General features: G+C 40.0%; 1 protein-coding gene across 1 annotated transcript; it reads left to right on the top strand.

The window, feature by feature from the left end:
- Nucleotides 1-152: 152 nt before the first annotated feature.
- clspn (claspin) lies at nt 153-16,679 on the top strand. Its single transcript, XM_028461163.1, has 24 exons — nt 153-388; nt 2,391-2,496; nt 3,292-3,692; nt 3,772-3,936; nt 4,023-4,088; nt 4,371-4,443; nt 4,579-4,681; nt 5,986-6,542; nt 8,347-8,535; nt 8,638-8,801; nt 8,903-9,096; nt 9,476-9,528; nt 9,614-9,807; nt 10,905-11,442; nt 11,532-11,565; nt 11,673-11,763; nt 13,035-13,171; nt 13,247-13,408; nt 13,506-13,627; nt 13,777-13,907; nt 14,008-14,131; nt 14,800-14,867; nt 15,011-15,172; nt 16,295-16,679. The coding sequence occupies exons 1-24, from the start codon at nt 362-364 to the stop codon at nt 16,415-16,417; spliced, it is 3,984 nt and encodes a 1,327-aa protein (XP_028316964.1). The 5' UTR covers nt 153-361; the 3' UTR covers nt 16,418-16,679.
- The last annotated feature ends 656 nt before the right edge of the window (nt 16,680-17,335 follow it).

Raw genomic sequence — 17,335 nt, 5'->3', positions numbered from 1 at the left:
ATTATTATTATTATTATGGACGATTTTGGTGCCAAAAACTAGTTTCCACTTCCTTGTGACGTATAACAAGGCGGGTCCAAAACCTTCATTCTGACCAATAGAAGACCGAGAAGAGCTTGATTGACGTCTGGTTGTTGCAATTCCGCGGGCCAGCTGTCACGGCGCGCGAATGCTCAAATCTTGGGCTCGGCTGTGTTGAACAGGCGGGAGGAGAGGGCTCGGTTGAAGCTTGGCCACACATACATGCGGATTAAAAGCAAGATTTAATATTTTTCCGAGGTTGATTCCTATTTTTGACTCCTGTGTGGACTAGCTGGAGCGGTTTCATCTCTCCGTGTCGTTGAGGAAGCGGCGGACAGAGATGAGCCTAGTTCTGTCCCAACAGCAGGTGACTATAAAACATGTTAAACATAGGTTGTTGTGTAATCTGGCACCTACAGATTCACATATGTAGTTTCACCTGTGTGTTATCGTTGAGAAAATGCCACAGTAACGGAGTAAGGGCATAGAACTGATCCAAAAGTTAGCCTTAGCCTCTTAGCACGCAGGCTAGGTTAGGTTTAGCCAGCTACTGTTGAGAGTTTTTACGGTTCTGGACTTTATGATGACAATTGATTAGTTGATTAAATATAGAATATAAGTGTTTTCTTCATAATATCTCTCACTTGAACATGTTAAAGCTTTTGATGTGTAAATAAACCGTATATAGTGGTCCTATGTGAGCTGTAGCGCTGTTGTGCTCATTGTTTAAACTATTACAAGGCGCCACTCAACAGTCATTTGTCGTCACTGCTAAGTGTTATTAAAAATATATATACTGTATAATATTTATTCTGCGTCTTTATAACGTGCTGGAACAATGAAATAAGCAGTTTTATCTATCATCTGAACATGTACAAAATTAAAAAATAAACATGTATATTGTACTAAAACATCAGAATCAGAAATACTTTATTTATCTCGGTGGGAAAATATTTGTCACAGAGGCTCAAGAAATGTTACAAATGAACAAAATAAAAACTAAACAAAGAAAATAAGAAAAAAGAAAGTTTACATAATTAAGTAAAAGACTGTAAGGATTAAATAAAAGTGCACACATTACAGTAGAAACAATTAAAAGGATGAGATAAAAAAAATAATAATTCAAATGTACAAATATAATACAGATATCTACAATAATCAAGAAGCTGTCAGGTTAACATGTACAGGATATATATATAAGGACACAGTATGAACTTAGTTTTAATTGATGATTAGAGTTGATATTAGGGAATCCTGATTGCATGCACTAAAATAGCATTAAACCATGTGTTTAGACTGTTAATGTCATTACTGGTGACTACATTTAGTGGTTGGATTTTTAAAGTTCAATTAGGAAATCATAGGGCTGGTCAAAATGGACCAAAACTCAAATCTCAATATTTTTTTCTCAAAATCGCAATATACAATATAAATCTCGATTATTTTTTTTAACTTAATACAGTCTTAACAAAAGCTGCACAATATGTGCCACTTTTGGCTTTTTCTTCTTTAAGGGACAGCACGTGTGAGTGCGTTCTGTAGTGTGGCTTGTTTAGGTGAAGGTCTCAGTTAGGACGCACCCAGTAATCAATCAAACTGTGCTTTTCATGCTGTTCTGAAAAGTAAGGAAAGCAGCCACTCCTAAAACGAGCAACTTTAGGTGGGAACAGTGGTGGAAAGTGTTTAAGTGCCCAACATGTCGTAAAAGTAAAAAAAAAAAACTTGCAGAAAAGTCATTGGAATTTGATGAAGTGTCACAAATTGGAGTGATGTAGCAAAAATGTATTAAAATGAACAAAAAATGGCAAGAAAAATATGGCAAGTTAGGTGTACTTGCAGAAAAAATGTAAAAATAAGTACAAATTGGCTTAACTTGTTAAAAAATATTCTTTGTTTCTTGAAGTACTTCAATACAAAATAAGCTATAGAATTTATATCGCCGGAATATGGAAAAGTTGTAATGAAAGACACTGTTTGGCTGTACTTTATGAATAATATTAAATACTTTTAAGATGTGATTTGTACTGATTGATTGTATAAGTAAAAACAAGTTAAAAAACTCATATCTTGAATCACGATATATTGCCCAGCCCTAGGAAATCATGAGTTGATTTAACCATTATCAAAAGAGTCATTGAAAGTCCAGGCTTGTGATGAATGTAGGAAGTGAAGACGACTTTATGTTAGACTAATTTTTGTAATTTAATCTGCTGAGGATGTTTGTTGATTGATTTTATTTCATTTTTTAAAAAATGTTTTTATTTATTTTTTCTGTGTTATGTCCAATATGCCTCTGCTGTATATTGAGCCTGATTGGGGTTGTGCTGTGTGTTCTACATTAACATTATATCTCCATGTGACGTGTGCAGATTGAGGGGCTCCAGCCTGCTTCAGAGAGTGACTCGGACAGTGGGATGGGCTCTCCAGCCGAGGACGTGGGAACACAAATATCCAAGAAGAACGAGGACATTCTAGGTAAAAGAAAGAAGAAGTTCCCATGTTTTGAAGTCAACTGAGAGAACCTTGTTCTAAACAGAAAGACACCAGGATTAAGGGAGTAGTTTATACAAAGGTACCCATACTTTAGATTAGAGTAGGGGTTCTCCACCTTGGGGCCAGGACCACATTTGGGGTCACGGAAGGGAATAGCTAGATGCTATCAAAAATTTGAGCCAATTTTTTCTTATTTTGGCCCTTTTTCTGCAACTCCAGCAAACATGCCATATTTTTACCTATTTTCATCACATTTTCTTGTAATATTTTTGCTCCCTTTTCTCACTTTTAAGAGGTTTTCTGCACTTTTAAACCCTTTCCACCACTTTTCCTACCTAATGTCGCACAGGTTGACCCATTATTGTCACTTTTAGCCTCTTTTCACTATTTTTCATTCTAATCTTTGCCAATTTTATCCCACGATTTTTCGTGCCCATTATTTTCCATATTAAACTAATTGTTCCTACTTTTCAAATTACATTACCTCCTCCCTCCATTTCTGCCACATTTAAGCCAATATTGACACTTTCTATCTGTTTATGGCCACTCTCATTTGCAACTTTTAACCAATTTCAGTAGTTTTCTACCATTTTTGGTCACAATAATTTACATCTTTAAGATGACTATATACTATGGCACAAATAATACTCAACATCCTGCATAACACTGGATATTATTCAGATAAATAAATTATACTAAAATTAATTAAAATTAAATTATAATAAACACAGATTCATAGAACAATGGATCATCATTTTGCATGTGTTTCTACTGCAGAGTCTGACGACGACGATGAAGCCATCACAGTTCACAGAAAGACCCACAGAAACGCCATCAGAGACAGCGACAGTGAGGAGGAAGAGGCAGCAGCAGAGAGCAGCGCACACATGGCAGACGCACTGGTGCTCTCTGACTCCAGCAGAGACGACGCAGACATCGGGGACGTCCAGGCGACGGCAAAAGGAACGCAGAAGTGCAGGAGAATAAGCCGAGCGCCCGTCGACAGCGACGGCAGCGAGCTAGAGGAGAGTGGAGAGACGGAGGAGAGGAAGAAAAAAGTGAAGCCAGAGAAAGAAGAGATGAGAGAGAAAAGCAAGAGGCATCAGCAGAAGAAGGAGAAGCGAAGCAAAGCGGTGGAAAAACTGAAGAAAAAGGACAGACGCTCTGAACGGGCTGAGGTTCGCTCTTAAAAAAAGTTTCATAATATACTTAACAGTTTACAACTCACACTAAACATACATTTAATTACTTCCTCAGGACCCTGCGCTCCCTCTGCCTCTCCCTCTGCCTCTGAATGACAGCGGATGCCTGCTAGGTGACCCGGACCTGTTTGACACTGGACTGGATGATGAAGAAAATGAGGAAGAGGAGTCTCTGGATGCCATTCGAGCCTCAATTAAGCAGAAGATGAAAAAACACAAAGTATGAAAGAAGACACAAAAAAATGCTCTTCTGTGAAATGTTTTAGTTCTGATTGTGCTGTATTTATATTTACAATTTTTTTCCAGGATCCACTTCTGAATGACGATGGAATGAACGATTATGATGAAGTGCCTGAGAAACCCCAACGTACAGTAAGCAGCCCCACACAGTTTCTCATGATTGCTATAAACCTTTAACATTATTGACAATCCTTTACTGAGCTTTTTAATTTTTGGACTTTATTTGGAAAGAAATGTGACACATTTGTGTAGAAACATTTTAACTCAACCTCAAAGCTGCTTGTAGAGATACCAAGGACCAGATAAATCAATCCATTAGAACTGTGCTATAGGGCTTGCATGGTTCTGTAATGATGTGCAGAAACACTTTAATTGAAGAGCCCAAATGCTGTTTTTTTTCTCTTTTGTCATTAGGAGAGGAAGGCTGCACGAGCCAGCAAAGAGGCAATAAAGCAGCTCCACAGTGACTCACAGAGGCTGGTCAGAGGTCAGTGTCTTTAGCTTTAAAAAACATAAAGGATCAATAATTGTAGACCATCATTTATGTCTTCTAAATGTTTTCGCCTCAGATTCCGTTGCTGACATTCCCCCCCCCCCCCCCCCCCCCCTTCTGTCTTTGTAGAGTCTTCCCTCGGACTGCCGTACCACATCCCCCAACCTAAAACCCTCGACCAGTTCTTTAAGAAGCGAGCCAGACCAGAAGGTCCTGCCATGGCGCTGCTTAAGTAAATAAAAACACAACAGACAGTTTAGCAAAGGGAAGTCAGAAACAGGGTGTGCTTTGTTTTGGTGCAGGTTTAGTTTTATATCTTGATTGGTTGCCTGTTCAACGCACACACCGACACCGACGAACACAACCCGCACCCAACACACATTGGCCCTCATTTATCAACCGTTCAGATCTGAGCGTTCGAGCATATTCACGCAAGCTTCAGTATTTCAGTTCTAACGTGAGTGTACGCTATGATCAGATGTCACGTCAGGTCTGACCTTGTGTACGCAAATCTGAGTGTGTGGATTTGTGATGCAGCACAGCCTGATCTGACTGAGACTGAAAATAAGGTGTTAAACAAGCCTCAGCAGTCATTTAAGTGTATGCAGACATACATTCAGAACAGATCAAAACAGATTTTTAAATAGAATGACCTTATTACTGATACCACTTTTTTGGAATTCCTAATGACCCCAATAATAAAGTCTGCTCCAGAGCAGGAGCGCATAGGTTCACCCAGTGCACACACGCAACCGGGATGCGCTGTTATGTTCTGTCTTGGAGAATAAGGTCCTAATTTCTCCATACAGCATATCACTGGGGGCTGTAAAGCAAATATGACCTTATTCATGCTTTTAAATGTAAATAGTTCCTTAAATTTTTACAAATGTGCTGCAGTAATGTGATGAATTCTAGGTGAAATCGGCTGATGGCGTAATAAACACAGACAAGGGACAACATTTAGGCATTTTAAAACCATTTCAATCGATCTTTTTTAATGTGATATTTACTGCCTAAATCGTGTGGACTGAGGCAGATATAAACGTCCAGGATCTCTGTTGTGAAGTTGCTCGCGCCGCACACAGGGGGGCAGACGTCACCTGCTCGGTAGCTGATTAAGCGTTTAAATGCGCTTTTTTTAATTCCAATTTTCACATGTTCAATAACGACATCTTTGTTTTACTCCGCCTAAGATGTGAGGAGGCTGATTTTAATCTTGTGAAATAAGCTTATTTTCTTGTTTGACCTCAGTGGGCGGGGCCTCCGAAACAGGACTAAGGACGTAATAAGTCAATGATGATCAATTTCAGCCGCCGCATTCGACACCTGATTATTTGTAGGCTGGGATTGGTCTAATATGAATGTTTCATGAATCACACGATGGTCCTACTGTACGACACAATGTGAACTCTGATTTGCACCCGTTTTCATGCAAGGTTGATAAATGAGGGCCAATCAGTCCTCAGGTCAAGATGATTCACCTTACCATTTCAAAAATGTTGCACAGTTATTAAAAAATACCCTTTCTTTCCCCAGATCAACCAAGTATTCTGAGATGTTAAAGGAGACACCTGTAGCTCTTCCTCCAAACCCAGGAAGTGATCCCCAACTTCCTCCAATAGACCCTGACCCACCGTCTTCTTTGGATCTGTCGATGGCTCAGGTGCAGCCCTTACTTCAGCCGACAGCCACTTCCTCACCACAGCAGGAGACCACGGATCAAACCAGAGAAAATACACAGACTTCAGATGCCGAGCCAGAATCGGGCCCGATGCTTTTCCTCTCTGAGAGTCTGCAGGACTCCATCACAGAGGAGACGGTGGGGAAACCTTCGGAATTAAGAGAGGAAACGTTGCCTGCAACTGAAGAACACATCCGCAAAGAAATAACACCTGAAGAGAAAGAATTAAGGACTTTGACAGAGCCTGGCGCCCCTCAGGCCGGTGGTGCAGAGCCGTCAGCGCGGCACGGTGGAAAGCTAAAGAAGGACAAACTAGCCAGACTGAAGGAGCTGGGACTGAACCCGCCACCAGTCGCCAAACTGTGTCCAGATGACGGAGCTTTTGTTCAGCTCGAGCCACAGATCAACAACGGTGAGTGGAAAAACCCTCGTCCACGTGATCTCTGGATGCATCAGTTAACTGGGCGTGACCAAATCCTGCTTCAGGCTTGTATAGAGAACATGAAACTGTCAGTGTGGCATAACGTTACAGAATAGGAGCTTGTGATTTCTGGGCTTCTTTTTTTAAGATGGGCTTGCATGTGGTTTTTAACAGTATAAACCTTGTCTTGCAGCTCGTGTGACTATGGTTTTTCAATAGGGTTTAATCCTGTTTTTTAAAGCAACATTGGATTGGATCAATATGATCAGGATAGAGACTTTTCGGGATCACCAAATCTAGATTACCACTAGATCTGGGCGCTTTTGCCTTTAAAAAAAAATCTCAGATTTTTTAAAAATAAATTTGAATTTCAATTGATTTATTTATTTAGTTATTTTTCTTTTTTTTCAATGCTCGTAAAAATGACTGCAGACATCAGATATATTGCCAAAAGTGCAACTTTGTTGCTGTGATTGTCCTCAAGAGTTAAAATGCATAAAACAATCCCAAAATAAAAAGTAAATGAGACTGTCATTCAACTATTTCAAGCTTTAGCCCAGGTTTAAGCAAAAGTGCAACAGCGCCTTCACAGTAGCTGAAATTTTCTGATTAAGAAATCAGATGACTACATATTTTTATAACATTACATTAAAAAAAAAAAAAACTCTTCCCTTAGCATCTCAGCATAGTGTGAATAAAACATTAAACATGCATGTGGCACACATATATCCTTCTCATAGGGTAAACAAAGAGGGGGCTGGCTCACATCGCGCTACGGTAACCCATAAGGACGGAATGCGAAAAAGTCTGAAAAAACTGTGGTGGGGGAAAAAAATTACAAAATTTAAAAAAATGTTAAAAAAAACAAAAAAACATTGAATTTGCAATTTTTATCTACAAAATTCGATAAACGGATTAAATTGATTTATTTTTTTTTTTTTTTTTTTTTTGCCCAGCCTTATTAACCAGTGCTCATCTTTGTTTGATCACCATTTCTGATTTGGATTTCAAAAACCAGTGATGCCATTGCTTTATTATCCTGTTTTATTATTGCATGCATCATTATCTAAAATCAAAAGAAAAATACAACTGATTGTGATGAATATACATCAAATAGTGACAGAATTAAATATATTATTTGTGATCAATATTGACCGTTGTTTGGTGGTTTATTCTGTGAGGCCAAACTCTTCCTACTTTGCTGTAGGCCTATTCTGTTATAGTTTACCTAATCACTGTAGCCTGACAGATGAACAAATTAAATTAAAACCTTGTGAATAAATTGAATATCTTGTAGGCTATAGTGCATGGTCTAAATATGGTATTATTTGATCCACTTTTAGAGTTTCATTTCATTTTGAGCCTGAAATCCAGAATCCACCTACAGATGAGATCAGTTTAATCCAGATTTTTGGGGGTCAAAGTGATCCCAATCCTACTAAAAAGTTCTGAAAAACCCAAAACCAGATCAAAACCAAGATTTGATCTAATCCGTTATCCAGAATCTGAGCTGATTACTTAAAATAAATTAAAAAAAACTGGTTACAGGTGATTGTAGAGAATCAGACCAAACAGTTTTAATTAATAAAAATGAATATCTTAAAGTACTGAGTTTTCTTATTTGATACAATAAAAATAACGTTATAACCCATTTACAATCTGTTGATTTGGATCCTTTCGACCAGATTTTTTAACAAAGTTCGAATCATTATTATTATTTTTTTTACTCATTTAATGGTCCATCTGGTCAAAGTCTGTCTTTGTCAGCTCATTGGGATCATTTATCTCCACGCAGGTCTGGAAGCTCTGAAGAAACGTTACCTCAAACACGTTCACGCGCCCACACGTCCTCAGGGAGAGCGCACGATGCAGCTAAGCATCATCCGCAAAGACAGCACCCCTTCTGGTCGGGAGGAGCTGCACGCGGAGGCTTTGACGGTCACAGTTAAAGAGGGAGCAGAGGAGCAGGTGGTCGCCAAACCAGGTGGGAATCCTCAGGAAAACGTGAACGTGTGATCATTAGTTTTCTAAAGATTGCTTGTGCTGTGATTTCTAACCAAAGTCTGAACTTTGTGTTTGTGTGTAGGAGAGAAGCTACTGACGCTGAAGCAGCGCCTTGAGCTCGCCATGGCTCAGAGCAGAAAAGAGGAGAGGGCACGGAAAGCAGAACTGAATCGACTTGACAACGAAGACTGTGGGGATGAGGAAGAGGAAGAGGAAGATCTGACAGACGAGTCGGAGATAGAAGAGGTATATATATATTTTTTTTTTTTTTAAAGTCTAGTTTTCTTCTTGCTGCTGAGTTCTGCATTTTTTGCTGCTCACATTTATGATGATGTTCTGCCTGACAGGGTGTGGAGGACCTACTGGGAGGAGGTGATGGTGATGAGGTGGAGAAAGAGCGTGAGGATGAGGAGGGCAGCATGGTGCAGAGCGTCCAGAGTCCCTCCTCTGTGAGGCTCTGCGGGCCCTCGCCGGTCCCTGACCTGGTTAACACAGACGGGACCCTCCTGCTGTTCCCTGGAAGCTCCTGTTCTCGCACAGGGTCAGTGTGTGTATGAAAGTCAAATATAGAATATCAGGGCTTTTCAACCTTGGGGTCGTGACCCCATGTGGTGTCACCTGAAATGTCTAGTAATAATACAATTTTATAAATACATATTATTTTTTTAATATTTTTTTATATATATATATATATATATATATATATATATATATATATATATATATATTGTTTTTTTTCTTCTACTGGCTACTCTGTATTTGTAACTCAGTATAATGAACATGATCAAAAAAACTAATTAAAGAGAAGAAATGTCTCTGGATATAAAAATGGGGTCACGACAAAAATAAGGTTGGAAAAAAGAACATTATTATTGTTTTCTATGTCTGGGTTTGACACTGATGTTCTGTTTGTTATTTAGTGATGGTGTGAGAAGGTTTCCCCCCCCGGGACAGGACAGCGGCAATAGAACAGGTGTGTAATATGCTGTTAGCTGTTAGCTTGTAGCCCGTGCCCAGATGTTGTGATCACTCATCATCTCCATCTGTCTCGTCTCCAGAGGACGATGACTGTCTGTCATTGGTGAAGGACAACAGTCACAACAGCAGCTTTGACTTGGCTGGATCCATGATCACATCCTACCAGCCAATCAGTAACCAGCGCTGCACAGGAAGAGGCGTGGCCAACTACTCCATGTTCCGCTCTCCTTCGCCGTGTCTGTTTAGGTCCAGCTTCCTCGGCTCGGCCTCAAAGGTGAGATCAATGATGCTGCACTCATTGCCCCGCCCCCTGACTTATCACACATTTTCAGATTTATTGAACAAACAGAGAATGAACAGGTAACATCATATTTCATAATATTTCAAAGACAAAATCAAACAAATTTTCTGCATGAAAAAACAAATGTAAGAGTGCAGTAGAAAACAAAAACGGAAATTCAGAGCAAGTATGAAATGAACTGAAGGGGAACAAATAACTTCATGTTTCATAATGCAAGTAACCTATGTCATAATTAAACCAAAATATAAAAACTAAATTAAACTAATCATTTAAAAGTGCAATTGTAAAAAAATACAGGTAATAACCAGAAAGTTTAAGTAAACAAAAACCTTTTATTTTTAAGTCAGCTATTGAAAGTTTGTTTATTGTTCCGCTCCGTGTGAAGTGCATGCTGACGTAGATCATTATTCTTGCACTTTTAGTTGCACTTTAGTTCTAATGGAGTCTAATAATTTAATGTTATTTTAGTCTATGCTGTATCTTCAGGCTTCTCATAATTACTCTGTGTGTTTAGTGTTAATGATCTTTATTGTCAATGAAAAAAGGTTTTTAAGATTGGCATGAAATTGAAAATTTCCTCCTGTTTGTCGCACCCCACCTGTCATAAGTACTAGTCTTCAGTACTCAAGTAAAAGTATAGATACTTGAATGAACAATGACTCTGGTAAATGTAAAAGTACATTCTACTAAATGTACTTAAGTAAAAAAGTAAAATAACTGTCCCTTCAATAATAAGACAGGCTTTTTAAACTAGCAAATTCCACAATATTTTTTTTTTTTTGAAGAACTTGTAGAATACTGGTACATGGAAAAATATAAAATCTTTTAATATCTGGAATAAAAGTTAAAAGTCGCCCTAAAATAAATACTCTAGTTAAGAACAGATACCAGAAAAAACCACTTTAAATACAGTAACAAAGTATTTTTACTTCATTACTTGTTGTGCCCCACCTGTCATACCTCCATTCCCCACCAGGGGGTGCACCCCACACTTTGAGAAACACTAACCAATAACCAACATCATGCACTTTGTGTGTAATCATTTTTCTTTCTTTTCTTGTCCATATTAGAGTTCTGGAAAACTCTCCGAGCGCTCACTTTGCCTTCCTGTCGAAGACTCCCAAGACCTGTACGCCCCTCTGTCCCCCAACACGGACTCTGGAACACTAGTGGGAGCTGTCTCAGGTCCTGGACTGGGAGGGGACTCCCAGGGCCACTTCTCTCTGGACGACGACGCCCACTCCCAGCTGCTGGATGCGGACGGCTTCCTGAACGTGGGCCCCCGTCCTGGGGCGGCGGCGTCCCACAAGAGGCAGCTGGTCCTGGAGAGCCTGGATGAAAACGCAATGGACGCCAACATGGGGGAGCTCCTGGGGTTGTGCTCCGGGGTTTTTCGGACGTCGGACAGCAGCTCCGGTCGGGTAGGAGAGCTCGGGGACAGTGAGGAGAATGAGCTGCTCGGCCTGTGCTCGGGGACGTTTCCTCAGACTCAGGCGAGTGAAGAAGAGTCGGAGAAGAAGAAAGATGAAGAGCAACGGGAGGATGAGGACTCTGACAACACTATGGATCAGCTGCTGGGGCTTTGTTCAGGGAAATTCTCCAGTCAAGGTGAGAGGGAGACATTTTTATTTCATAATATAAAATCATAACCGTGGAAACATTAAAAGCACATTTGATTCCTTTTCTATTAATTTCAGGATCAGCCCACCTGACTTCACCCACACCTCACAGGTAAAGGTTTAATCATCCCAAAGCCTAAATATTATACTGCAATGCATGATAGGTCATTGTCTGTTGAAAATACAAATGATAATTATTCATTTTGTTTCCATTTAAAGTGAAAAGAAGCCTGAGGAAGAGGAGGAGGAGCCACAGGAAGAAGAGGAAGACTGCGAGTTTCACCTTCTGTCCGATGTTGAAAGTGACCAGGTAATAAAAGATGAATTGGTTTTAAAGGTAAAGGCTTCAGTCTTCATGAGCTAGCATGGTTCTCACAAGGAACTTTTCACAGCGTAGGGGATCGTTTAGAGGCACAGGCATGTGAGTGTTGTAAGGGGTCCAGGGGCATCCATCCCCAAAAAAGTTAAAATTAATAGCCCTCTGAAACACTGTTTCCTGCTTTTGTAGGGACACATTTTGTAAAGATAAAGATTTTTTTTTATTTTTTTTTTTTAACCTTTGTTACAGCCTTACTGTAAAGCAAAAAAGTCATTTTAAATGATCGTGATGAACGGAGTTAGAGTTACTCATGCTTGGTATAGATCCTCAACAAATACATATTCAGACACTGTGTAGACAAGAAATAACACTTTCTTGATAAACTGATTCGAAGACACGCTTTGGCTTAAAAACTCCAGGGCTCAGCCCGCCAAGTTGTCGGCCAATGAGAGTCGTGCTAGTCATGTATACCATGGCGCTAATTTGCATCGGTAAATAAGAAATAGGACAGCAAAGAAGAAGCTGCCCGTGTGTCGGGACAAAATAATGGTATTGATTACATTCTTTTAACACATTGCCTGGGCAGGGGCGACGTGGTATAAACAGAAACGCACAAATTGGTGTTAATTACATTGTTCTCCATTTTCCGAGTTGTTCCTTGCGCCAGAACCAAAGACAATGTTTTCTTTTTCAAATTTAGATTTGGTATTTATGTGGGATCCGCAGTAATATTGGGATTATTATGGACACGAGGGCTACCCCAACTCATTCATTTTCCATTTTCCTTTTGTTTAATTTAGTTGACTGTTTTTGTTTAGATTATGAAGCACGCTATTTATATTGGACGGTAATTATGGGTTACAAAGCTTAGAATGCACGTAGGCAACATCGGGGCAGCTAAGTGGCTGCAGGGGTCCTCGGAGCAGTTTGTCTGTAAGTAAATAGACGGTGCGGCCGATGTATGCGTTTCTCGGTTGTGCAGATAAGAGTTTAAACAACCCATACACGCATGGAAGTCCCTTTTGTGTCCCAAGTGGGCAACAGTTATTACAACGGTACTGATTAATAAAGGAGAAAACAGCAGAAAAGCACCCCCCCCCCCCACGCCAGTTGACATCACAGTGTGGGGGCCGACATCACAGCATGGGGGGTCCAAATCGCAGCGTAGGGGTTCGACACTCAACTGCGCTGGCGAGAACCCTGAGCTAGTGAGTTTTCCTGATCCAAAAAACTGAAATAGTAAAAGAACTGTGGGTGTACAGGAACAGGAGGGAGATGGTGACGATGAGGAGGAAGAGGATGAAAATGACAGTGAAGATGAGAACAACGAGGTCGAAGAAGAGGAGATGCAAGGAGTGTTTGCACCACACCGAGGAGTCAAGAAGAAGAAGAAAAAGATGTGAGTGTAAACCAGAAAGTAGATGGTGGTCTCATTTAGTCATTTATGGGCTTGAATAAAACGGTTGTTTTCCAGGCGTCTGACGGACTACCTGGACTCGGAGGCGGAGCTATCGGGGAGCGACGTGGGCAGCGAAGACGATGACAACGACTTGGGGAGCGAGTATGAGGAGGAGGAGCTTCTTGAGGAGCTTCCTTCAGATGAAGAGCTGCAAGACCAAGTCAACAAGATCCACATGTCAGTGAAAGTCACTGAGTTTATTAAACATATATAATTTACACCTGCTTAGCTCTTTAAATAGAGGGATTTTTATCTGATTCTAATTGTGTTTAAGGAAGCACATAATGGACGACGACAAGCGGCGCCTGCGTCTCTATCAGGAGCGCTACCTCGCAGACGGTGACCTGCACACTGACGGCCCGGGACGCGCTCGACAATTCCGCTGGAAAAATATTGGTAGGACTAAAATGGCCTTAGTGGGATGATTTCACACACTGCCTGTGTGTCAATCTGTCGTTTCAGTTTGTTTTAAGGCGACAGAGTTTGCTGCACATTTTTTATCCTGTGTTTCACGTTTTTAATTTCTCCCTCAACTGCTTTTCCAGATGATGGATTCATCACAGATCGAGCAGGAGGTGAGGGAGAGGAAGATGGGGACGAAGATGACGACGTCGACCACAGTGAGATCCAGAGGAGAAAGGAGAGACTGGAGAGAGAGCAGTGGCTGAAAGAGCAGGTATGTTATTTATTGATTTAAAGTTTCACCCCCACTCTTTACAACACAACACTGTTTTTAAATGAATGTATTGCTAATGGTCTTTTTTCTTTTATTACAGTCTGAACAGAAAACCAAGAAAAGCGATGATTTGGATGCTGATGACGAGAGGATCGGTGACGAGGAGGACAGTCAGTTCATGAAGTTGGCCAAGAAGCTTACAGCCAGGACTCTCCAGAAAAAAGGTGGGTTTGATATCAGAGGTTTTCAGGAGCCTAAAGAAGGCAGAAACACATGCTTAGGGTCCTGTTTTAAAACTGTACCAGGCAAATGAAATCCTTTCTGATTCTTTTTACCGTTCGTTAATGACTGAATCATTCAGACACGGTGTGTAGTTTGTTGTTTATGTGATGGATGAGCAGCCTTTAAACCACACGTGTCAACCACATGACCCAGAGGCCAAATCCGACCCTTTGGAGCATCAAATTCAACCCACAGAAGAAAGTAAAAATGAAAACATGTAAATGAAACTCAACAATATTTGCCGGGGTTCACACTTTTCCCCATGCTTATATCGCTAAATTCTTACAAAATCTTTCAATTTTCCTCAAATTATGACATTTCCTTTAATTGAATAGAAATTGGTCACAAAATCTTGGAAATTTAAAGTGAAAATCCTGTTGGAAATGATTTCTATCACTAATTGCTTGGATATGGTCGGTTTCTTACATATATTTGTATTTCATGTATACGTAGAAGTGTAAACTAGGGCACAATAGTGTTAAAATTACTCGTTTTCCAGCATAAGTCTGTGGCCCACTTGAGATCAAACTGCTTTGTATTTGGCCCCTGAACTAAAATGAGTGTTGACGCCCACTGATCTAAACTAAAGTTGTTGAATTGTTCAATACAGACCCACCAGCAGCAGCACCAGAGAAGAAGACATCAGCAGCTCTCAATCCATTCCAAAGACCTTCACTGGTAAGAAAATCACATCACCAGCATTTTAATGCTCTAAGAACCAACTCTGAACAAAGTCTGCACGTATTTCACAATAAGAGACAAAAGTGCTTTAATCGTAGACAACTTGTTAAGTTTTTTGTTTATTATGACTGTCTGTGCAGATGAGGAGAGGCTCCCTGCTGAGTCAGCCCCAAGCCGTCCTCCAGAAGCTGGCGTCCATTTCAGAGGGAAATCCTCTGGCCCCGAGGAGTAGCCGTGGCTTCCTGTTTCAGACTCTGTCACCAGAGAAAGATGAAAAAGCGACAAACGCTCCCCAGAAACAAGTGAGTGGATGTGCCCACACGCCGACTCATCTTTAGGAGCTATTTGAGCTTTTGATTGGTCTGAAATTACAAGAAATGCCCAAGAAGGCAACAAAACTTAAAATCAGTTATTAGACACAGTGTAACATCAAAAATACACAAAATAATTCCAAAACCACACAAAATTACAGAAAAATACACAAAAGCACTCCCAATAACACACTAAATGACAGAATACACTAAATGGCTAAATTTCACAAAATGACTCAATAAAACACGCAAAAAATACATAATACACAAAAGTACAATAAAAAATACAAAGTGAATGTACAATACACCAAAAGAAATACACAGAATGACTTTAGAAACTCACAAAAAACAAAACAGCTGAAGTACACAGAATAACAAAAATACAAGAACACACATAATGAGAGAATATACACAATATAGCAGGAAAAATACACAAAATGACTCCGAAATGCATACATTTACAGAATACACAAAAGAACAGAAATATACTCAACATGAGAGAGTGAACAACACAACAAAATACACAAAACGACCCCAATAACACAGTCACACAATACGCAAAAATAAACTAAATTACTCCAAAAACAGATTTATGAGGACAACAAAAACGCACAAAAAACAATATTGAAAGCTTGTTTTTGTTCCTGTTCAAACTGGCCTTTATTCTACAATGTGACCCTCAGATCATATCATCACATTTTTGTGGCCCCTACCATGATAAGTTTCCCATCTCTGCCCTGAAGGTTACTTGGAAACACATTTAGTTCAGAACTTGTTTAAAAATAATGTTTCTTTGGTTTTCCGCTCCTTATCTGTCCTGAACACTGTCTGCTTGTCTTTGTGGTCAATTTGTCTCCGCTCTAAAAAAAACAATGCACGCAAACAGAAATCTGTTAAAGTTAATTTGGTGTGATCGTCATGTGAACAGACTAATATTTTATTAATTTTCTGGTTGGTAGGCTTGGTTATAGGGCTATGGCCTGTGATGTAATCTGACATTTGGACACAAGGGGGAGCCAAAGTCCACTCTGCCCTATGAAATCAGAAGCTGTACATATTTAATATCACTAAGTTAACCCTTTGTATTTATCTCTGGATGTTTTTGATCCTCAGATGGTGAAGAAGAGGCCGATGGAGGCCCTGAACCCAGCAGCGAAGAGGCTCTGCAGAGAGAACAAACCCACCAAGCCAACAATAAGCTCCCAGAGGAGCATCTTCAGCTTCCTGGACCACTGAATGTTCACTAATCTGGGAATTATCAAACCAGTTCCTCTCAAAGGTTTGCTCTGACTGGTTTCAGGCGTGTCGTGTATGGAGACTGAATTCTCAATCTGTCAATCATTTGCATGTATTTTATATTTAATTGTATGATCCAAGTCTGATTAAAGGTGTTTTATCATGTACATAGGATAAATTAGTTTTAATAGCTAGAATTCTTTTTACGATTACTAACATGCATTTGTTTCACTTTGTAAATAAAAATGTATTTTAAGTCTAATCTGTTTACCCGTTTACGTTTGTACTTGTCCACATGCAGCAGTTTAAGTGAAACCTCCAGATACAGACGCTGAGGTTCTCACTCATCCCGTCTCAGAAAGCTGAGAGGCTCCAACGCTGGATCAGTCGGTAACTGTTGGTTTCTTGCTCTGCAAATCAGAACTTCCTCTATAATTTACATCTATGAAGGAGAAGGTTAATGGCTAGTAAGCAGCATCTATCTGGATATTTCCAGCAGTGAGAGAAGCCTGTGCTGCAGAAGGAGAAGGTCCATCAACCTAAACATGAAGCCATGCATGCAATTCATAAAAAAAAAAAAAGCCGAGATTGTGGGCGAGGCTCCTGAGCAGTTAAGACACGCCCATTTTATACCATATAATCTCTAAAGAAAAATCTGTGCTTTGCTAACTAGCTACTCAATACTCTCTCAATATACTTCTCTATTCACAATTCTCTCAGTCCAACCTACTCACCACAGATTGGAGAGTCCACAGGTGATAGTTTTATAGAAGGGGCGGAGCCAACAGTGCTGGTTAATGATGTAAGAAGCCACCAAAACGTCACAAACAGCCATTCTTAACCAATAGAGGGAAGTCGTACATTTTTGCAACAATAGACCAAATTAAAATGTCAAGAGTTGGACACGAATCAATGAAC

This window comes from Gouania willdenowi, chromosome 11 (genome assembly GCF_900634775.1).
Source record: "Gouania willdenowi chromosome 11, fGouWil2.1, whole genome shotgun sequence".
Classification (NCBI taxonomy): domain Eukaryota; kingdom Metazoa; phylum Chordata; class Actinopteri; order Blenniiformes; family Gobiesocidae; genus Gouania; species Gouania willdenowi.
This window is presented reverse-complemented; position numbering and strand designations above follow the sequence as displayed.